The 24,098-nt window shown below is 40.9% G+C and overlaps 1 protein-coding gene and 1 long non-coding RNA gene across 10 annotated transcripts in view; one reads left to right on the top strand and one right to left on the bottom strand.

Annotated features, from left to right (window-relative positions):
- LOC122870098 (butyrophilin-like protein 10) overlaps positions 1–22,716 on the top strand; it is a 29,047-nt gene extending 6,331 nt beyond the window's left edge. For 2 of the 9 annotated variants that reach the window (XM_044183898.1, XM_044183915.1), the window contains exons 3-7: positions 10,451–10,544; positions 14,719–15,054; positions 17,381–17,659; positions 17,845–17,982; positions 20,266–22,716. In XM_044183898.1, coding sequence (XP_044039833.1) covers positions 10,451–10,544; positions 14,719–15,054; positions 17,381–17,659; positions 17,845–17,982; positions 20,266–20,495 — 1,077 coding nt within the window. In that variant the 3' untranslated portion in view covers positions 20,496–22,716. Of the gene's footprint in view, positions 1–3,727; positions 3,764–5,781; positions 6,061–6,245; positions 6,384–7,471; positions 8,631–10,450; positions 10,545–14,718; positions 15,055–17,380; positions 17,660–17,844; positions 17,983–20,265 lie in introns of those variants that run through there. The other 7 variants (XM_044183869.1, XM_044183889.1, XM_044183907.1 and 4 more) reach the window with 5 other exon arrangements.
- Positions 2–16,413, bottom strand: LOC122870285. The gene is made up of 2 exons (XR_006376519.1): positions 15,471–16,413; positions 2–415 (listed from the first exon to the last, which is right to left on the bottom strand). It is a non-coding gene; the product is annotated as an uncharacterized LOC122870285 (long non-coding RNA).
- Positions 22,717–24,098: the final 1,382 nt, after the last annotated feature.

Here is a 24,098-nt window from a genome sequence, read left to right as displayed (position 1 = left end):
GTGAGTGCTTTCATAAAACAGTTAATCTTAATATATTTTTGTCAAGATCTCCAGCTGTCATTAGGTCAGGTTTGACCCCAACTGTTCTTCCTCGTCCATTCAGTCTTCTGTTTGACCCACTGACACAGAGTAACACAAAAGTCCGACTTTACATATCAGCAATTTAATGTTGACAACTGAGAATCACATAGTTATCACAATGAAAATCTACACAATATCTGAACTTAGCCAAGATGTTGATAAAAGATATGAAGAACTATTGTATATTCATTAGTGATTTCTTTCTAACTTCAAGATTAGTTTGAAAGCAGCACCAGATGTATCTTAGACAGGCACGGACAAATTAACTGACACCTGTCAAGATATAATCATAGCACAGTAACTCTGAAGTTATGATGTTACATTTATGTTGAGACTCAAAGTTTTTAATTAAACTCTGTGGTACTTTTTGAGGCCTAGTAAGATAGTAAGACCTGGTTAGATTCTTACTGTCGGTTGGGGAGAATTTTGTTTGTTAGGCACAACTTGTTATGAGTTTCTAGACTTTTCCCCATCACATTATACTTTTGCAGTGTTTGACTGATGCACTAGCAATTCAGGCAGCAACAATCTGACCTCTTTGTACATATGTAACTAGTGATAATAACACAAGGCGTCATTACAAAATCATTGTCATTTTAATTCACTGATTTGAATTTTAAAATAAGCATGGAGCTAAATTTGAAAGGATATGAGGCTGCTGATATTCTATATTTTTCTTATTGTCATTATATTGACATTCCAAAGCCTGATATCTGCTTCCTCTGAGCCATAGAGCTTCAGTGTTGTCCAAAAACCAACACACACAAAAAAACCCACCAGTGAGCCACACTGCGACTACGACTGCTGACTCCTCTTAACCAGCAGCAAGCGATCAACAACTGCTAGACTAAAAACAAGGTTTACCTCGTCTGTTGCAGGCCACATTTTGGCCTTTGTCGTGGCTCAAAAACTGATATCCATAGAAACATTTGCTCTCAACTTGAACCGAAGCATCTGCAGATTAATTCCGTACCCGATACATTATGATCCACTAAACTTAGACATGATACGAGATGAATAAATCTCCATTTTCGTTAGCGTTGTCAGAGGTCAAGATCCACTAGTAAACAAATACAATTGGCCTCATTCAGAAACAGTGTGCACGCACAAATCTGTGCTTAAACAGTGTGTACGAATGTTTTACGCACAAATCCGTGATTCATCAATATCTTCTTACCTGAATTTGTTCATACTCTTACTTATGAACAGTGGGTCAAATGACTACATGTATGAAAAAGGTGTTGCTCGTAGTGATCTAACTGTTTTTGTTTTTCCAGTCCAACTTGACTGTTTTGGTTCACTCTCACCGCTCTCATCAGTGTTGTTTCCAGACGTAGCAGGCAGCTATTCTCGGTGAACAAGCTCTGATAAGCCCACTGTACACCACCTGCTCAGCTAGTATTTAGTTAGTATTTATTATATACTGGAAGACAGTTGAGATAAACCTGATTTGTTGATTTCAAAGTAGTCCAGTGTCCACATAGACATGAGAACAAAATATGCGCATCTGTGAGTTCTTCAGTGAAGAATTTGTAGACTTGTAGAGTGACATTAACTGTTTCCACCTGTAGCAGGGAAGCCTGACCTTGTGAGCCCCAACAACATAATCGAGACAACTGCCCCCACCCCCCTTAGCTCCTGTAGTTTCAGCCTGTGATGCTCTTGGTATCAAAAATGTACCTGACATATTTTTCTCCTTTTCCTCCTCTACCTCTGCTTTTGTCTTTTCTTTCCATAAGCTGCTACAATTAATGACACGTAAGTTGTCCTGTTGCCTGCCTGCAAAATCTTCTATGTCTCTACATCATGTGGGAACTGAGCCTCTGCTTCTGCTTACTGCTCTGCCTCTAATCTCAACTCAGGTGACTAACACAATTGCTGCTGCATGCTCTCACCACTCCACACAGTTTTCTTGTAAACAAACAAAAGCTATGTCTGCATTCAGTGTTATTTAAAAAAATAGTAGAATAGAAATTGTAGTGTTAATATTAATAAATTAGTAATAATAGGAACAACAGCTATTGGAAAAAATAATGTCAGTATTAGTAACAGAGCCAATAACAACAACTGTAGTAGCAGGAACACGGGGGCAGCAGGTGGCCCACAACCACAGATCCAGACTCTGCAGCTCCGGAGGCAGAAATACCTGCTGAAAGTGACAGAAGGAGAGAGGAGAGAGACGAGAAAGCACAAAACTACGGGAGAGAGAAGATGTCGAGTTAGTAACATGCAGTAATGGGATTAAAATGCATACAGATAGAGAGGGAGAGAGGAAAGACGTGCATCATGGAAAGTCTCCCGGCAGTCTAGGCCTATAGCAGCATAACTAAGGGATGGGTCAGGACTCACCCAAACCAGCCCTAACTATAAGCTTTATCAAAGAGGAAAGTCTTAAGACTACTCTTAAATGTAGAGATGGTGTCTGCCTGCCGAACCCAAACTGGGATCTGATTCCACAGGAGAGGAGCTTGATAGCTGAAGGCTCTGGCTCCCATTCTACTTTTGGAGACTCTAGGAACCACAAGTAACCCTGCATTCTGGGAGCGCAGTGTTCTAGTCGGATAATATGGTATTATGAGATCTTTAAGATATGATGTTGCCTGACCATTAAGAGCTTTGTAGGTGAGGAGAAGGATTTTAAATTCTATTCTGGATTTTACAGGGAGCCAGTGCAGAGAAGCTAATATTGGAGAAATATGATCTCTTTTCCTAGTTTTTGTCAGTACACGTGCCGCAGCATTCTGGATCAACTGGAGAGTCTAAATGGACTTATTCAGGCAGCCGGATAATAAGGAATTGCAGTAGTCCAGCCTAGAAGTAACAGATGCATGCACTAATTTTTCTGCATCATTTTGAGACAGGATGTGCCTGATTTTTGCAATGTTACGTAGGTGAAAAAAGGCAGTCCTTGAAGTTTGTTTCATGTGGGAGTTAAAGAATAAATCCTGATCAAAGATAACTCCGAGGTTCCTTACAGTGCTGCTGGAGGGCAGGACAATGCCATCTAGAGTAACTATATCTTTAGATAATGTGTCTCGGAGGTGTTTGGGACCAAGAACAATAACTTCAGTTTTGTCAGAGTTTAACATCAGAAAGTTGCAGGTCATCCAGGTCTTTATGTCCTTAAGGCATGCTTGAAGTTTAGTTAACTGGTTGGTTTCATCTGGCTTGATCGATAGATATAATTGGGTATCATCTGCATAGCAATGAAAGTTTATGGAGTGTTTTCTAATAATATTGCCTAAAGGAAGCATATATAAGGTGAATAGAATCGGTCCAAGCACAGAACCTTGTGGAACTCCGTGCCTAACTTTGGCGTGCACGGAGGACTCACCGTTAACATGTACAAACTGAGATCGATCTGATAAATAGGATTTAAATCAGCTTAGTGCGGTTCCTTTAATGCCAATTACATGTACAGACATGAGAGTGGTATTGGTCTTCTTATCTAACTCGATATGAGTTAAGCAAGCAGGAAATTGGTAGGTGGAGTGCTACCTAATCAATTCCACCTGCTGAGCTCAATTGGATAGATTCTGATGCTACTTGATGACAAATTACTCCTTTACTAGACTAAGAACATGTGACAAGTTCATAATATCACCCATTCACTGTGCAAAAATGTATGTTCTTATTTGTCTTTCAGAACTCTCCTTTAAAGACCGATCAGGAGAAATCACAGGTGAGTGATGATGTCACAGATCTCTACATTAATTAATATTATTACTTTAATCTGTAAAGTGTGTGCTACAACTCTTTAGGCCTCGGTATTATTAAAACCTTTGATATACATGTTGACTAATCACCACTGAAAACACCATAGATGTACCGTTGGTCATACGCAGAAGTTTAACTCCTCTTGACAATAGATATGAATACATCTCATAATTATGAGATCAATATCTAATTTATTTATTAATATCTATTTATATTTATTATATATCTATTAGAGCTACAGCGATCTATCTTACAAGACGGATGAGGAGAAATCGATGGCGAGTCCTGATTTTGATGATGTCACTGATCTGTACAGCTGCAGTGTTGATCAGCTGTCAGGGACACAAACGCACACAAAGTTAACTCTGATCTACTTGATATTGTTCAGTGAGTCCACGAGCAGCTTCTACAGACTATTTCCCTGTTTCAAACAGAAACATTACAAATGGTTCTAAATTAATTTCCTGTTAACATGTGACTGTAAGTACACTTAGACCCATGCTGTGTCCTTGGTGGCAATTGCAGTGAAACTGCCTGTAGCCACCAGCAACATTGTTTGACTGATCACTCGAAACTAATGTAGCATTGGAGCTTGGTACATGATACAGGACAATGTTTGCATTGCATAGGGCCATCCCTCAATGATTTTTCCAGTTTAAATAAAGGTAATAATGACGGTGTTCTGTCAAAATTCTCGAATATTACCCAGCTCTAAGGTGACTAAGTTGTAGCACACACATTTCACATGTAGAGATCAGTGACATCAAAATCAAGATGGGCCACAGATTTCTCCTGATCTGTCTTTTAAGGTCGGACTCTGCGGGTCACGATGTAAACTGCACATCAGCCTTTTACATTGTTGGTGAAACTGTGTTACCACTGCAGTAATGGCAGTACACTAGAGATCACAACACATAAATCAGCAAGCAGCTTAGTCTATAACCTCCCTCCCTACAGTTGTGCAGCTGTGGCTTGGTGATAGAGTAGGCCCACATGTCCTTGGGCAAGACACTGAACCCCAAATTGCTCCCGAGGGCTGTGCCTTCACTGTGCGAAGGTGTGAGACTGAGTTAGTTTCTTTGTACTGATGAGCAGTTGGCACCTGCCATCAGTGTATGAATGTGATATGTAGTGTGAAGCGCTGCGGTCAGAAGACTAGAAAGGTGCTATACAGGTACAATCCATTTACCAGTTACATTGATAACCGAAAGATGTTTTTCTTGTAATTACAAGATACTTTTTATGGTTATATGAAATCAGTGACACAAGATATTTCTAAGTGACAAAATTTAAGACCCGATGACCTGAGGCGTATACGTACTTTTAAAACCCTTTTACATGTGAATTTACCTTGATAATATATATCATGATACTTTTGTGTAGGGCTGCAACTAACAATTATTTTTATTTTAGATTAATATTTTCTAATTTTTTTTCTTTAAAATGAACTCAAAGATATTCATTGTACATTGATAAAATGGAGAAAAGCAGAAAATCATCACATTTCTGGAACAGCTGGAACCAGTTAATGTTGTCATTTTTGTTTGATAGATAACTATTAATTAATTATCCAAATAGTTGTCAATTAATTGTCAGTCAACTAATCAATTACTTAACATCAACATTACTTCAGTGCAGAAGAGAATGCTGTAATCAGTAAATCTAAAACAAAAAACATTTCAAGATCAGTTTTATTGCACATTAAGTTGTGTAAAAAGGCGTGTCTAGACTTCTGCAGAGGAGCTGTATGTGTGCCTCTGTCATGATAATAGACAGAATGTCAGAAATAGTGTTTGCAGTGGTGAATAGTTACGAAAAGTCTGCAAGAAGGTAAAGATGTTTGAAATCTCGTGTGCACACACGCTTGAAGTTTTTCTCCCTCTTATACACATTGTTCTCTGTATTTAAAGGGAAGGGATGAAAACTACATTTCTAGTGCTGTAACTGTTGTTTATACGCTGCTTTTTAATTCTGTGTTCTCAGGTGCAGCTCCAGAGCCTCACGTCACGATAGTAGATGTCACAGAGTTCGGGGTGCTGCTGCAGTGTGACGTTCGAGGTGCTTTTCCACAGCCGAAGCTACAGTGGCAGGACAGTGATGGAAACATCCTCCGTGCTGAGGAGCCACAGGTCTCAGAAAGAAGCGATCACTACGACATCACCCTCCAAACTGCTGTGACCAAGACCAAAACCAACTGTTTCCACTGTGTGGTCGAGCAGGAGGACATCGGTCATAAGATCATTGCTAACATCACTGTGCGAGGTGAGGTTCACCCCACTGGTGGTTTTATCTGCAAATGATTTTAGATGTTCATACGGTGTAATTTTAATATATTTTAGGAGCATGGCCACCTTAGTTGTTCTCTTGTGTAGGTTATAACCAGTGTGCTGCACATGATATACAATTATGTTGCGAGTGTCACACTAGCTTTTTGCAATGTGTTTCAGAGAAACTGTTTGAGGACACGTGCAGCAAAGTGGCTGTCACAGGAGAGTTGGTTGGATTCGTTTTGGGAGCTGTAGCTGTTGGTGTAGTTCTGGCTTTGCTTGTAGCGGCAAAGTGCATCACAATACGCCGTAATAAAGGTGAGTTTATATAATAGATTGTACATACATACAATATCCATCATGTGCAGACATCAACATTACAGATACTTAACAGTAACATGTCAAGAATGTCTTCTCAGATATAAGATCTGTTTAGTATTTACATTCATAAAAAATCCACTCAGACTTCATTATGAGGCTTCTAGTTCTCATATTGATTGTTCAAATATAAATATAACAAGTTGTAAATACATAACTGTCCATTAAATGAATAGGTCACCATTTTGATTTCCCCAAATGTCAAATTATTGCTTTAAGTTTCTTTAAACAGAGCTTTGAATATCATTCACTTCCACGTTTTCCCTTTTACTTCATTAAAATAAGCAACAAAGGGCTTTTCTGGATACATAATGTAACCACAAGTCACCATTTAAATGTTTTATTTCCAAAAGTGGTTTTGTAAAAGCAAGCTGGCTGGCATGTTTTGATCATGCTTAAAGTTTTCATACTGAGGACAGATTGATCCCCCAGTCCTCATCTGGTTTATTGATTCTTAAACAGGTAACACCAGGTTAGTTGTGGAGCCGAAACAAGCTGATTAATGAAATCCCTTATCAAAATACCCGATGACTAATTATTTAATTCATCAAGCAAAAATGGCAAACCTTCTCTGGTTCCAGCTCCACCTCCAGTTGCAGCTGAAGTGACCTGGGCTCATGTATATAGGTGGAGATGAATAAACCGGCTCTGTGCCGCACAGCTGTGATTGCTCAGAGTGGTCACTGTGAACAGTAAAGAGTCAAAGTGCTTCATTTGGCGGAGCAGTGGGTTTCAGTTAGATGTTTCTCATAATTCTGTCACTGTGGTCGTAGTGGTGGAAGCTGAAATCATCACGTGTAGTTAAATGTGATAGAGAGATTTCACAGGTTTAGGATGTGTGTTTGGAGGTCGACCTCAGGGTAACATTCATGAGCTCACTAAAACCATCCAGACCAACTTTAAAATCAGCTCCACAAATAACTGTTCTAATAATAACTGTACAAACATCTATTTGGGAGGGTCACCAAAATCATTCCTGTATAATATAAAAGTTGACTTTATGTAATATACACTTTTCTTTTCTGCAGGTTCTCGTCAGCAGAGAAACGGTTCTTGTAACAAACCTTCAGCGCTGCCACTTAATGCACCTGTTAGTGAGAGTGAGAGAGTGAGAGAGAGAGAGACTTGTAAAGGTCAGTTTTTGGTTACAGCCGGTCCACACCTCCTACCTGAGCTGTGCGTTGTGGATCCTCTTGCTTTTCATTTCGGCGGCCATGTTAACAGTTTGGAGCAGCCACACAGCATGCAGCGTGCATAAACTGTGCCAGGCCAAGGGAAGAGGGAGTGCTGTATATATTTTTTGCTACATTTGAGCACACGCTTCTTAACCCTTTTCTGTCTAAGCTTCTGTGAGCCGCAGCAGTTCAGTGAGGAAGCCGTCACACACAGGTAAAGGTAGGCAGTGTGGCCCAGGCATTACGATCTACATTTCAAGTCAACAAAAGGTTAAACAAGTTTCACAAAGACCCTATTTATTACAGGGCTTTTGTATGGAATTTATAATTTCCTATGTCGCTGTAGCTCAACATGATTAAGATCTTGGCACATTTCTGAACCCTGTATGTAGAAATTTATTTTTTTAATATTTTCATTACTTGTTTTATTATCCTACTTTCTCATTATGTTTCTCATTTGTATTTTTCACTGAACTTAAGCTTGCTGTACATATCATAACGCTTGAGTGTGAATCTTTTTTTATATAAAATTTATGTGAAATGTAATGTTACTTTTGTCTTGTTATTGGAGTTAAGTTGTTAAGTGTATTACTTTTTTATATGGTGCCAAGTACACTGCTGACTCTTCTTTTAATCTTATTGATGCTGTTTCTGGGACATTACAGTAAAGACGAGCATGTATATGTTATAGTTTACAGAGTGCTGAGCCAGTCTGTCAGTTACAGTTTAAGACACGAATGATTATTGTCTCACTTTCACTTTTTAATTTTATATATTGAATGTGCTCATGCATCTGTGGATATCATGTAAACAATTGTGTTTTGCACATCGCATTGCAGCATTTCCATCATAAAATGTTTTCTTGTTATATTTACATATTACGTATTTCTCACAAAAACTCTGTCTAACAAATGTGTTCGATGCATTTCTGTCAACAAATGTTTCAAAGCTGATTTTAAAATGATCCCCTGACTTGTTTTTTAATTAATAAAATATGCTGCTTGGAATAATAGTTTGTCTGTTTTTTTCCTCACAAAAGTTAAATTGCAAAGTTGAAAATGTACTTCTCTCTCGTTGTAAAACACAGAATGTATGAAAATGCAATTATTGTTCATTTCAAAGCTTCCCTTCTGGATGGGAGATGGTCTCCTTCACTGTAAAGTTCATTCTCAGTGTCGCTCTTGTAGGATGCATACTGAACTGTGATTGGACCACACTAGTTGTGATGCCACGAAGCATGCTTGTTGGTGAAAGAAATTCTCCCGTTAGTCAGGTTGTGTTGCAGAGTTGTCTTTCACTTCACACGCCTGTTCACCTTCATTTCCTGTCATCTACTTTCAACTGTTGAATAAAGGCATTCAAATATTAGGTTTAAACAAACATTCCTAATTAAAAGTGATTATTGGCCTGATTCAACAACTGTTTTTGGATACTCAAAGTCATAACTAAAGACTTTACAATCAATTGATATCAAGTAAATTAATAAAAAGTCATTCAAAGTAATTTCATGTTATACTATGAGTTAAAAGAAGTCAACACATTGGTGATTTCCAAAGCTTCCAGCTGAACAGCAGCTGTTCTCGGTTTGATTTTCCGTTACATCCTTACAGTCTGTGACGCTTTAAGCTCTTTAAAGAAAATTCTTGACATTTGTTTAATGAGTTAAAACACTTAAAAATAAATCTCAATATTGGTCTTAGAATTAAAACCTGTTAAAAGCCTTCAGTCTTAAAGAATCCTCCAATCAGACTGCATTTGAAAAGCAAATATATATAAAATAAAATAATTTTTTGTTGACCTGTGTATCACGCTGAATATGAAGCCTGTGCCAGGGATCATGAATAACTAAATAAAATAACCGGAATAAACCCAGATATTTGAGATTTGTATCTGTACTGTAGGTGATAATCACTTCCTGCTCTCGTACAGTTGAAACCAGATATTTACATACACCTCTGGAAAAAAAACTACTTTTACTGTCATACATTAAATCAGAGTAAACTTTCTGTTTTAGATCAATAAATAAATTTTTTTTTGCATTTGTTAAATGTCAGAATCGACAGAGCGAATTTTTCTGTATTTTTCTAATCGCTTTCATCAAAGTCAGAAGTATACATACACTTCCTTAGTATTTGGTAGAACTGCCCCGAAACTGTTTCACTTGGGCCAAACGTTTTGGGTAGAGAAGAAGACATTATCTCGAGGATGAGGTTTGGACATACTGGTCTTGATAGTACACTTAAGATAACTGATAAACATGGAGCTGGTGTGTGTGAGTCCTGTAACATACAGGAAACTGTAGGACATGTAATTATCAGCTGTCCTCGGTACGAGCAGGAAAGACAGATGCTAAAAAACAAACTGGCAAGAGATCGCATCAAGTTCGGGTTAAAGGAGTTACTCCAACTGAACTCAGGGCGTGTGGGCTACAGGGCAATATTCAGGTTTTTGGAAAAGACAGGACTTAGAAGAAGACTGCAGAGCAGGCATGAGACCAGTCTGATCCACACTCCATGTCAGCAGGTGGCAGTAAAGCACCAAAAGCTGTTTGTCAACCGCCATAAAACACCAGAAGAAGAAGCGAAAGCGAAAGCGGAAGAAGAGGAAGCGGAAGACTCGTTTGCTATTGGAGTTCATTCATGCGCCGTGTTTTTGTTTTGTTTGTGGTCCAAAGTTACAGATATTAGTGTTAAATACTGACGTCTTAAAGCATATTGCTTTGTACAAGTGTTCAAGAGCTGTCCGCTGTCAGGTTATTCGGGACATTTAGCTTCAAATGTCTCAGCACTGGGAGCTAAGTTAGCTAGTCCAGTAGCTTCACTTTAATACAACATGTCGGGTCTGAAGGTGACAGCTCGGGAGCTTCTGTCCTGTTTCTGTCTCATGAGTTGGTCTGGAAAAACGTTAATACTTGGACATGAACACGGTAAGAAAGCTAATGTCTTACTACGTAGCTTAGCAATGGTAGCTCAGGATCTGTCGCATTCATAATAGTGAAGCTAGCTAGTTAGCTTAATCACAAGATAAAGATCTTCTTCTTCTTCTGTTGATATGTGGTTGTGTCTTCAAGAAGGTTGTTGACCTTGGTTTCATAATCGGCTGTGTTCAGAATCACAGTGCAGCGACCCTTGTCTGCTGGTAGAATGGTTATGCTGTGATCCTTCTGCAGTGCTGAGAGTGCCCACCTCCGGGTGTAATACGGACATTACAACATAGAGCCCAAGAAGTGCTCACCGGCTCAGAGGGTAAGAAGAAAGAGGAAAGGCATGTCCAGAGTGCACTCTCAGCCTGTGGTTATCCTACTTGGGCTATCAACAAAGTTAAAAGAGCCAAAAAACAGGACAAAAGTGGAACTGAACCAAGAAGGAATGGTCTGTCTGAAAAACTACAAAGGATCTTTAGACAGCACGATGTCCCTGTCTTCTTTAAACCAGGCAACACTTTAACACAGAAACTCGTTCACCCTAAGGACAAGTTACCCACACAAAAACAGAGCAATGTTGTCTACTCCATTCAGTGCAGTGAGGAAAACTGCAAAGAACGGTACATAGGCGAAACCAAACAGCCACTTCACAGAAGACTTTATCAGCACAGACGACACGCTAACTCAGGATTACAGAGCGCCGTGCATTTGCATTTAAAAGCTACAAACCACACATTTGAAGACAGCGAGGTGAAGATTCTTAGTAGAGAGAAGAGTTGGTTTGAAAAAACCCTCTTTGAACAGAAATGATGGTCTGAGATTCAATCTGCCCAAAGTCTATCAGAGTGTATTAACACCGTGGTCACGCCAATCATATGCTAATCAGGTACTTAACAGTGATGAGGGAGGTGCAGCCAGAAAACAATAGGCCTGATTACTGATTACTGGGCCATCCTGGAAACTATTAGGTCAGTTTCAGGTGAAACTAGCTATTAACAGATACTCAGGCAGATTCCTTCCTGAGGGCGGGGCTTATGTAACTCAGAGTAGCTTAAATTTCCAGTTCCCGTCCAATTTTTTCACAATTGAGAATGACTTCCGGATGGGAGCCGAAACGTCTTGATTCTGAAAACAGCGTCCAGATGACTACGACTGAAACCTTTTCTACGATGAATTATAACAGCTTCACAGTTTAAACTTTTACCAGTGTCCACCCAACGTGATCCCATGCAATAGCCAATTCTATAACCCAGACCCCATTGAGTTGGTGCAACTCCTTCCCTCAGTGTAACATCCAGATCCTCTCCAGATGTGTCCACAACATTCAGGAACCTTCTTGCAGCGTCCAGCACCATCTTAATCCTTTCTGACTTCCCTTTCATTTCAGCCGCACAGTTTATAACCATGGCAATAAATGCCAGAAATCGCTTCTTGTCCATACTGATGTTTTGCTCATCTCCATTTCCTTTCTTCTCCTTTTCCTTTTGAACTACCACCCTTTCACCGTTTCTCTCCATACTCTTAGCAGCTTCAGTGTATGACAATCCCTTTTCCGCTCTGATCTTATTCATTTTCATTTCCTTAATTCTTTTTGGGCACTGTGCTGATCCCGTATAGTGTTTTCCCTGGCAGTGCAGGCACTTTGCTTGCTCTTTCTCCACTTAACACTTCTCCACGTTACAGTCATCCTTCCTACATCTTCTGCCTCCTCTTCATCCTGCAGCAACATGTCCATATTCCTGACAGCAGAAACATCTGAGAGGCGCTCTCTCATACGGCCTCACCCTGTAACACACATAATCTAGGTACACTCTTTCTGGTAATTCCCCCTCAAAAGTCAAACACACTGAGTTACCGTAGAAAAGGTTTCAGTCGTAGTCATCTGGACACTGTTTTCAGAATCAAGAATCAAGTGTCCAGATGACTACGACTGAAACCTTTTCTACGATAGAACACTCCTGGACGAATGAGGGACTACACCGTCTCACACTGAGTTACTGTCCTCCTTCTCCCCATTTCTGAATCTTGTCATCCTTCTTGCCTCACACAGACCTTCAACCTCCCGAAATGACTCTGCCTCCACCGACAGTGGCACGCCGCTTACTACTTCTTCTTCTTTACTTCTGGTCCGAGTGGGAAGCAGTCCACGCTGCTATAATCTCCAAATGCATGAATCTTCAGGGTTTTATCTCTCTGACTCTTTGACACACATTCAATGATAACCATCCCACTTCTTGTTATCCTGACCGATCTGACATCTCCGAGCTTTCCTCCTACAAACTTTCCGACCTCATGTGGATCCTTAAAAATGCCGTCTGTTTGTTTCACAGCTACCATCCCAACAAGATACTTTTCCTCTTTCTGATCAGATTCACTTGAGTTACTCTTCTTCCTTTTCTTTTTATTTTCAAATCCTCTCGAATCCTCGCACATTCCTCCTCTGACTCCATTTCCGCCGAGGAATGGCAAATTTGTCAAGATAGAGATCATGAGCACAGTAGGAGGCAGTACATGGGTGCACTGTGTGTTTGCTGCATGTGTGTGTGTGTTGGTCTGGTGCTGAGGGGGCGGAGCTCACGGGAGCAGGTGCGCGTGTCTGTAAAGGTGCGCACTTACCTGAGGCCAGGTTGTTGAGAGTCAGGGACGGGTAGCCGTAATTTTTGTTGACCGCCTGATTTTCCTGTTTTTGTCCGTCTATGTTACCTGTTTTATGCATCTGGTTTTCATGTCCATCCTCTGTCTGCCGTGCTTTGATGGCTGATGTGCAATAAACCTGCATGTTGGATCTCAGAACATTTGTCAAGTACAGACTTTTTCATGTTTGGTTTCATTACTGCTGCAGAGTTGTGGGGTTTCTTTCTGTCGAGCAGCTGTGTGTTGATGTTGTGGGGGGAGTTCATATTTCTTACACCAGGATGTAATGTTAATGTTAGTTTAGAGCCTTACCTGCTCGTTGCAAGCCGATCAACTTATTTACTAATAATTATTGATCACTATATATTAATTTTAAATGATTAATAATTGTTAGGCATGTTATTTGCTTCAAGGCCATGCCCATTCAACAGCTGCTTGCAGTAATCAGTAGTCATGTGTGCACTGCAGGTTTTCCCATGTGTGGTCTACATATTAGCCTGATGCTCAGTGCTCTTACAGTTTGAATCCATTGATTTAATGCATTTGTGCTAACTGTGTCCTAAGACTGCAAATGCACTGAAGCAGTGATCACAAGGTCAGATGTCTTCACTTAACTCTTAATGACTTCTGGTTCTTTTCACACAACCATCACAAAGAAAACCTGGTTTGCAAAACATTTAAGACGATTACAGAGACTGAGTTCAGTGTGGTGTTGGGGAAAATATATAAACACAAATGTAATGTCCGGCTCATACTCAGATTTCATGAGCTTCACCTGTGATGACATCGTTGTAGTCACAAGAAGTATTTTGTCTAAGGTGTCTGGTCAGGGAGAATATTTCAGTCGGTGTGATGTGGATGTAAATCTACGACCTGATGTGGATGAAGGTTATAGAGCAGCAAACAGACAGCAGGCAAAAATAATTTAATTTTATTTTCAGTTTTGTTTATCACCACTAAATGACTTTGTTTTAACTTGTGTAGAAAAGAAGGTTGCCCTGATATTTTCATTGTAGTGTCCCACTGAAATGTCAATTTATGTATTTTGTTGTTGTCCATATTAGTTGGAAATTATTATTATTATTATTATTATTATTATTATTGGGAAAATATTACTGGTAGTTTGTTTGTTGAATCCAAAATAACAAAATCCAAATTCTGACTTCAGCTGTATGAAAATATGTTCACTGTTCTGGTAGCAATTCACCAGTTAAACTGGGTTTCCAAAGCTAAACAGAATTTGTAAAAAGTCAAACCTGTGTGATCTTCTGATACTTGGCTCACACTGAGCCGTCAAAAACCAAACCAAAACATCTCCTAAAGTGGCCGAGTCATGTGACTCATCAGGTATCTTATATAAGCTTAAATATAAGCTTAAATTATGTCTATGAAAACTATTCATAAGTAATCTGACTACAGACTAACGTGCTTGTTGTAAACTGGTGTTTCAGAGTAATGGAGGTGACATGTAAATGTCTGATTTTCTGCCTTAACCTGATTGCTCTCTATTTAAACATACTGACTAAAATATTCTGTCTTTCAGGGCCGGGTGTTGTCAAAGTGGTTGTGAAAGAAGGGAGTGATGTTATTTTACCCTGTTCGCTCAGCACCAAGGAGAACATCGAGTCAAAGATCTTTGACTGGAAGAAAGATGGTCAGAAGGAGGTTTTCCTGTATGATGCAGGGTATCATTACAACAACGGCCGTCCAGGTCAAGATGAGCAGTTCAAAGGTCGCGTCTCACATTTTCAAGATGAACTGAAGCACGGCAACGCCTCCATAATCATCAGAAATATGAAGTTGACCGACAGCGGAGGCTACACCTGTGCTTTTCCACTTCTTCAGCCGGAAAGTAAAATCCACATTGAGCTTGTTGTTGGTGAGTGCTTTCATAAAACAGTTAATCTTAATATATTTTTGTCAAGATCTCCAGCTGTCATTAGGTCAGGTTTGACCCCAACTGTTCTTCCTCGTCCATTCAGTCTTCTGTTTGACCCACTGACACAGAGTAACACAAAAGTCCGACTTTACATATCAGCAATTTAATGTTGACAACTGAGAATCACATAGTTATCACAATGAAAATCTACACAATATCTGAACTTAGCCAAGATGTTGATAAAAGATATGAAGAACTATTGTATATTCATTAGTGATTTCTTTCTAACTTCAAGATTAGTTTGAAAGCAGCACCAGATGTATCTTAGACAGGCACGGACAAATGAACTGACACTTGTCAAGATATAATCATAGCACAGTAACTCTGAAGTTATGATGTTACATTTATGTTGAAACTCAAAGTTTAATTGTTGTCCAAAAACTATTAAAAACACACGAATGAGCCACACTGTTGTACTTGGTAGGGATGCCCCGATCACGTTTTTTTGTTGCCGATACCATTGGCGATCATCTATGAGCCGTATAAGCCGATACGATCGAATTTTGTTTTATTATTGCAGCTGGTATAGTAGTATTAAAAACAAATCAAGTACTGGAATACCTTGAAAATAGCCCCTTTCTTAACAAAGTGCTTAAAAAGTCCTTGAAATTCAAATGAACCACACCTGTCTTATATTTTGACTAAAGTTTTGTTCATCAAGTTCATTACAATGAAGCTGCTGGGAATCAGAAATCACTCAGCTTTTTCATTTTTTTAATTTATTCTGACACGCCACCTGCTCTGCCTCTGCTTTCTTCCTCGCCTTGAGGAGCCATTACCGAAAACTAAGTCATAGTTAAAATATTCGACTATAAAAACTGAGTGTCCCAGTCCTGGCTCACAATGGCATGGCATTATGCTGACTGCAAATAGTGAGCACGTGCCTCTCAATTTAGAATAATTATGATTCAACACGCAGTGGTAAGAACATAATCATTAATCCCGATCTACTGATCACAATCCCACACACACCGTCCTGCTGCCCCAAGTACTCACTAGAGCACCAAATGTGGATTAATCCACCGCTGAAAATAGTCCCCAACAAATGCACTAACAGTAGTGTTTTCAGCACACATTTATAGACCGATATATTAATGAATAATGATTGATTGACCCTTAATATGTTTGATATTGATAGTGGGAAAATATATTTCATGATTTAAATGTATGAAGATCTCTTCAACCAAAGTTTTTATGAACAGTGGGTCAAATGACTACATATATGTGAAAGGTGTTGCTCGTAGTGACAGCCTAATTGTTTTGTTTTTCCTCCTCTACCTCTGCTTGGTCTTTTCTTTCCATAAGCTGCCATAATTAATGACACGTAGGTTGTCCTGTTGCCTGCCTGCAAAATCTTCTATGTCTCTACATCGTGTGGGAACTGAGCCTCTGCTTCTGCTTACTGCTCTGCCTCTAATCTCAACTCAGGTGACTAAGGTAAAGATGAATCTCATGTGTGCACACGCATAAAAGTTTTTCTCCCTCTTATACACATTGCACTCTGTATTTAGGTCCCAGTTTGGGCTCTGGAGGTAGACACCATCTCCACATTTAAGAGTAGGCTTAAGACTTTCCTCTTTGATAAAGCTTATAGTTAGGGCTGGCTCGGGTGAGTCCTGAACCATCCCTTAGTTATGCTGCTATAGTCCTAGACTGCCGGCAGACTTCCCATGATGCACCTCTTTCCTCTCTCCTCCTCTCCATCTGCATGCATTTTTATCCCATTACTGCATGTTACTAACGCGACATCTTCTCTCTCCCATAGTTCTGTGCTTTCTTGTCTCTCTTTTGTCCTTCTGATGCTTTCAGCAGGTATTTCTGCCTCCCGAGCTGCAGAGTCTGGATCTGTGGTTGTGGGTCACCTGCTGCCCCCGTGTTCCTGCTCGACAACTGCTACTACAGTTGTTGATATTGGCTCTGTTACTATTATTGTCATTATTATTAATATTTAATATTACACCCCCCCAACACGGCAACTCACCTTTGAGTCTGGTTCTGCTCGAAGTTTCTGCCTGTTAAAAGGAAGTTGGGTGTTTTCCTTGCCACTGTCGCCAAGTGCTTGCTCATGGTGGGATTTGTTGGGTCTCTGTAAATAATATTATAGAGAGTACGTTCTAGACCTGCTCTATAGGAAAAGTGCAATGAGATAACTTCTGTTATGAATTGGCTTTATATAAATACAATTTTATTGAATTTAAAGGGATGAAAACTACATTTCTAGTGCTAACTGTTGTTTATACGCTGCTTTTTAATTCTGTGTTCTCAGGTGCAGCTCCAGAGCCTCACGTCACGATAGTAGATGTCACAGAGTTCGGGGTGCTGCTGCAGTGTGACGTTCGAGGTGCTTTTCCACAGCCGAAGCTACAGTGGCAGGACAGTGATGGAAACATCCTCCGTGCTGAGGAGCCACAGGTCTCAGAAAGAGGCGATCACTACGACATCACCCTCCAAACTGCTGTGACCAAGACCAAAACCAACTGTTTCCACTGTGTGGTCGAGCAGGAGGACATCGGCCATAAGATCAGTGCTAACATCACTGTGCGAGGTGAGGTTCACCCCACTGGTGGTTTTATCTGCAAATGATTTTAGATGTTCATACGGTGTAATTTTAATGTATTTTAGGAGCATGGCCACCTTAGTTGTTCTCTTGTGTAGGTTATAACCAGTGTGCTGCACATGATATACAATTATGTTCCGAGTGTCACACTAGCTTTGTGCGATGTGTTTCAGAGAAACTGTTTGAGGACACGTGCAGCAAAGTGGCTGTCACAGGAGGGTTGGTTGGATTCGTTTTGGGAGCTGTAGCTGTTGGTGTAGTTCTGGCTTTGCTTGTAGCTGCAAAGTGCATCACAATACGCCGTAATAAAGGTGAGTTTATATAATAGATTGTACATACATACAATATCCATCATGTGCAGACATCAACATAACAGATACTTAACAGTAACATGTCAAGAATGTCTTCTCAGATATAAGATCTGTTTAGTATTTACATTCATAAAAAATCCACTCAGACTTCATTATGAGGCTTCTAGTTCTCATATTGATTGTTCAATGTGGTTCCCAAACCGGACACCCTCCGACCCCTGACTGCGCCTAGAAATTCTGTCCATATAAATTATGAACAGAACCGGTGACAAAGGGCAGCCCTGGCGAGTCCAACATGTACCGGGAACAGGTCTGACTTACTGCCGGCAATGCGAACACAGCTCCTGCTCCGGTTATACAGGGACCGGACAGCCCTTAGCAAAGGGCCCCGGACCCCATACTCCCAGAGCACTCCCCACAAAGCGCCCCGGGGCACACGGTCGAATGCCTTCTCCAGATCCACAAAGCACATGTGGACTGGTTGGGCAAACTCCCATGAACCCTCGAGCACCCGATGGAGAGTATAGAGCTGGTCCAGTGTTCCACGACCGGGGCGAAAACCACTCTGCTCCTCCTGAATCCGAGGTTCGACTATCGGACCAATTCTCCTCTCCAGTACCCTGGAATAGACCTTACCGGGGAGGCTGAGAAGTGTGATCCCTCTGTGATTGGAACACACCCTCCGGTCCCCCTTCTTATACAGAGGGACCACCACCCCGGTCTGCCAGTCCAGAGGCACTGTCCCAGACCGCCACGCGATGTTGCAGAGACGTGTCAGCCAAGACAGTCCCACAACATCCAGAGACTTAAGATACTCAGGACGGATCTCATCCACCCCGAAGCCTTGCCACCAAGGAGCTTGCCAACAACCTCAGTGACTTCGGCCAGGGTGATGGATGAGTCCGCCTCCGGTCCCCAGCCTCCGCTTCCTCTTCGGAAGGCGTGACAGCGGGATTGAGGAGATCCTCAAAGTATTCCTTCCACCGTCCGACAACATCCCCAGTCGAGGTCAACAGCTCTCCACCCGCACCGTACAAGGTGTTGGTGAAGCACTGCTTCCCCCTCCTGAGCCGTCCGGACGGTTTGCCAGAATTTCTTTGAGGCCGACCGATAGTCCTCCTCCATGGCCTCTCGAACCTCTCCCAGTCCTGAGTTTTTGCCTCTGTGACCGCACGGGCTGCAGCACGCTTAGCCTGCCGGTACCTGTCAGCTGCCTCGGGAGTCCCACGAGCCAACAAGGCCCGATAGGACTCCTTCTTCAGCCTGGCGGCATCCCTTACTTCCGGCGTCCACCACCGTGTTCGGGGATTGCCGCGCGACAGGCACCAGAAACCTTGCGACCACAGCTACGCCGCCGCGCATCGACAATGGAGGTGGAAAACATGGTCCACTCGGACTCAATGTCCCCAACCTCCCGGGATCTGGGAGAAGCTCTCCGGAGGTGTGAGTTGTAGACCCTGCTGACAGAGGCTCCGCCAGACGTTCCCAGCAGACCCTCACGATACGCTTGGGCCTGCCAAGTCTGTCCGGCTTCCTCCCCCGCCAGCGGATCCAACTCACCACCAGGTGGTGATCGGTTGACAGCTCCGCCCCTCTCTTCACCCGAGTGTCCAAGACACGCGGCCGGAGGTCAGATGATACGACAACAAAGTCGATCATCGACCTCCGGCCTAAGGTGTCCTGGTGCCACGATGCACTGATGGACACCCTTGTGCTTGAACATGGTGTTAGTTATGGACAAACTGTAACTAGCACAGAAGTCCAACAACTGAACACCGCTCGGGTTCAGATCAGGGGGGCCGTTCCTTCCGATTACCCCTCTCCAGGTGTCACTGTCGTTGCCCACGTGGGCGTTGAAGTCCCCCAGTAGAACAACGGAGTCCCGGGTGGTGCACTGTCTAGTACCCCTCCCAGGGACTCCAAGAAGGCCTGGTACTCTGCACTGCTGTTCGGCCCGTAGGCCGCCACAACAGTGAGAGACCTGTCCCCCACCCGGAGGCGGAGGGACGCGACCCTCTCGTTCACTGGGGTAAACTCCAACACGTGACGGCTGAGCTGTGGGGCTATGAGCAGGCCCACACCAGCCCGCCGCCTCTCCCGCCGGGCAACGCCAGAGAAATGGAGCGTCCAGCCCCTCTCGAGGAGACGGGTTCCAGAGCCCAGGCTGTGCGTGGAGGCGAGGCCGACTATATCTAGCCGGCCTTGATTTTAAGTAATCCATAAGGGGCTTCCTGTATAATATAAAAGTTGACTTTATGTAATATACACTTTTCTTTTCTGCAGGTTCTCCTCAGCAGAGAAACGGTTCTTGTAACGGACCTTCAGCGCTGCCACTTAATGCACCTGTTAGTGAGAGAGAGAGAGAGAGAGAGAGAGTGTGTGAGAGTGAGAGACTTGTAAAGGTCAGTTTTTGGTTACAGCCGGTCCACACCTCCTACCTGAACTGTGCGTTGTGGATCCTCTTGCTTTTCATTTTGGCGGCCATGTTTACAGTTTGGAGCAGCCACACATGAGCAGTGCGTGTCTAACACGGCTGCAGCAACGTTTCATCAGTGCCTTTTCTCTCTCAATAAGCACTGGAAACCTGTAGAACACAAACCCCACTATAAATGGCTGCTAAACTGTGCCAGGCCAAGGGAAGAGGGAGTGCTGTATATGTTTTTTGTTACGTTTGAGCACACGCTTCTTAACCCTTTTCTGTCTAAGCTTCTGTGAGCCGCAGCAGTTCAGTGAGGTAGCCGTCAAACACAGGTAAAGGTAGGCAGTGTGGCCCAGGCATTTCAATCTACATTTCTAAAAGTCAACAAAAGGTTAAACAAGTTTCACAAAGACCCTATTTATTACAGCGCTTTTGTATGGAATTTATAATTTCCTATGTCGCTGTAGCTCAACATGATTAAGATCTTGGCACATTTCTGAACCCTGTATGTTGAATTTTATTTTTTTAATATTTTCATTACTTGTTTTATTATCCTACTTTCTCTTTATGTTTCTCATTTGTATTTTTCACTGAACTTAAGCTTGCTGTACATATCATAACGCTTGAGTGTGAATTTTTTTTTAACATAAAATGTATGTGAAATGTAAAGTTACTTTTGTCTTGTTAAGTGTATTACTTTTTAATATGTTACCAAGCAGTATTATGCCAAATACGATGCTAACTCTTCTTTTAATCTTATTGATGCTGTTTCTGGGACACTACAGTAAAGACGAGCATGTATATGTTATAGTTTACAGAGTGCTGAGCCAGTCTGTCAGTTACAGTTTAAGACACGAATGACTGTTGTCTCACTCTCACTTTTTAATTTTATATATTGAATGTGCTCATACGTCTGTGGATATCATGTAAACAATTGTTTTGCACATCGCATTGCAGCATGTATTTTTTTAATATTTTCATTACTTTTATTATCCTACTTTCTCATTATGTATCTCATTTGTATTTTTCACTCGCTCACTGTTTTCAGTCAAAATTGAACTGACCGTTGTGTTCAGTGAAAAGTAAACTGTGATAATGAGATAACATTAGTTTTATCAGGTCCCTTTTTATTTTATTTAAAGATCATATTGATCGGCTCAAATCCAAATGTTTAGTTTCACAAGCTCAGTGGCTCAAAAGTGACCAAAAAGGACAGGTACCCTAAATAATCAGGTGACGTGTGAAATATACACGTCACCTGATTACGTATGTATATAATAATGTATCTTAACCATGTAGTTCCTTATAACATCAGCAAAAACGTGCAGCTTGTGAAATGAGGCAATAGTGGTTGATACTGTTTCCTCTTGGTTTAAAGCACTAGCAGTCTGAAAAACTGGAGACAAGCGACAGACTTCAGTCTGAGGCCTGAATCAGGAAGAGTGTAGTGGTCCAGATGAGAAGAGATAGAAACTCCTTTTTTTTATCTGAGATTTTTTATTTATTTTTTAAATCACTGTAGCTATGACCGTGACACAGAACTGACACAAGAAGAGAAGAAAAGGTTGAGATTTAATCACACTGCTCTGAGGAGATTTATGGATGTAGTGAGAGAGGACATGAAGCTAATTGGTGTGAGTGAAGAGGACGCAGAGGACAGGGTTAGATGGAGGCACATGATTCGCTGTGGCGACCCCTGAAAGGGAACAGCCGAAAGGAAAAGAAGAAGAAGAAGTTCTTAGTCCTTACTCAGCTGGACAGGGGACGCCACTGAACTTAAGCTTGCTCTGCATATCTTATTGCTTGACTGTGAATATTTTTTTAATATAAAATTTATGTGAAATGTTACTTTTGTCTTGTTATTGGAGTTAAGTTGTTAAATGTATTACTTTATACGGTGCCAAGAAGGAATCTGCCAAATACACTACTGACTGTTGTTTTAATCTTATTGATGCTGTTTCTGGGACACTACAGTAAAGACGAGCATGTATATGTTATAGTTTACAGAGTGCTGAGCCAGTCTGTCAGTTACAGTTTAAGACACGAATGATTGTTGTCTCACTCTCACTTTTTAATTTTATATATTGAATGTGCTCATACGTCTGTGGATATCATGAAAACAATTATTTTGCACATCGCGGTACAGCATTCCCATCAAATGTTTTCTTGTTATATTTACATATTACGTATTTCTCACTAAAACTCTAACAAATGTGTTCAATGCATTTCTGTCCACAAATGTTTCAAAGCTGATTTTAAAATGATCCCCTAATTTGTTTTTTAATTAATAATAAAATATGCTGCTTGGAATAATAGTTTGTCTGTTTTTTCCCTCACAAAAGTTAAATTGCAAAGTTGAAAATGTACTTCTCTCTCGTTGTAAAACACAGAATCTATGAAAATGCAATTATTTTTCATTTCAAAGCTTCCCTTCTGGATGGGAGATGGTCTCCTTCACTGTAAAGTTAATTCTCAGTGTCGCTCTTGTAGGATGCATACTGAACTGTGATTGGACCACACTAGTTGTGATGCCACGAAGCATGCTTGTTGGTGAAAGAAATTCTCCCGTTAGTCAGGTTGTGTTGCAGAGTTGTCTTTCACTTCACACGCCTGTTCACCTTCATTTCCTGTCATCTACTTTCAACTGTTGAATAAAGGCATTCAAATATTAGTTTTAAACAAACATTCCTAATTAAAAGTGATTATTGGCCTGATTCAACAACTGTTTTTGGATACTCAAAGTCATAACTAAAGACTTTACAATCAATTGATTAAATAAATTAATAAAAACAAGTCATTAATAGTAATTTCATGTTATACTATAAGTTTAAAAAAAGTCAACACATTGGTGATTTCCAAAGCTTCCAGCTGAACAGCAGCTGGTCTCGGTTTGATTTTCCGTTACATCCTTACAGTCTGTGACGCTTTAAGCTCTTTAAAGAAAATTCTTGACATTTGTTTAATGAGTTAAAACACTTAATAATAAATCTCAATATTGGTCTTAGAATTAAAAACTGTTAAAAGCCTTCAGTCTTAAAGAATCCTCCAATCACCTGTTTCAAAAAGGTGACTGCATTTGAAAAGCAAAAATAATTTTTTGTTGACCTGTGTATCACACTGAATATGAAGCCTGTGCCAGGGATCATGAATAACTAAATAAAATAACCTGAATAAACCCAGATATTTGAGATTTGTATCTGTACTGTAGGTGATAATCACTTCCTGCTCTCGTACAGTTGAAACCAGATATTTACATACACCTCTGAAAAAAAACAACTTTTACTGTCATACATTAAATCAGAGTAAACTTTCTGTTTTAGATCAATAAATAAAAAAAATTAATACATTTGTTAAATGTCAGAATCGAGCGAGCGAATTTTTCTGTATTTTTCTTATCACTTTCATCAAAGTCAGAAGTATACATACACTTCCTTAGTATTTGGTAGAACTGCCCCGAAACTGTTTCACTTGGGCCAAACGTTTTGGGTAGAGAAGAAGACATTATCTCGAGGATGAGGTTTGGGCATACTGGTCTTGATAGTACACTTAAGATAACTGATAAACATGGAGCTGGTGTGTGTGAGTACTGTAACATACAGGAAACTGTAGGACATGTAATTATCAGCTGTCCTGGGTACGAGCAGGAAAGACAGATGCTAAAAAACAAACTGGCAAGAGATCGCATCAAGTTCGGGTT

This window comes from Siniperca chuatsi, linkage group LG2 (genome assembly GCF_020085105.1).
Source record: "Siniperca chuatsi isolate FFG_IHB_CAS linkage group LG2, ASM2008510v1, whole genome shotgun sequence".
NCBI lineage: Eukaryota > Metazoa > Chordata > Actinopteri > Centrarchiformes > Sinipercidae > Siniperca > Siniperca chuatsi.
This window is presented reverse-complemented; position numbering and strand designations above follow the sequence as displayed.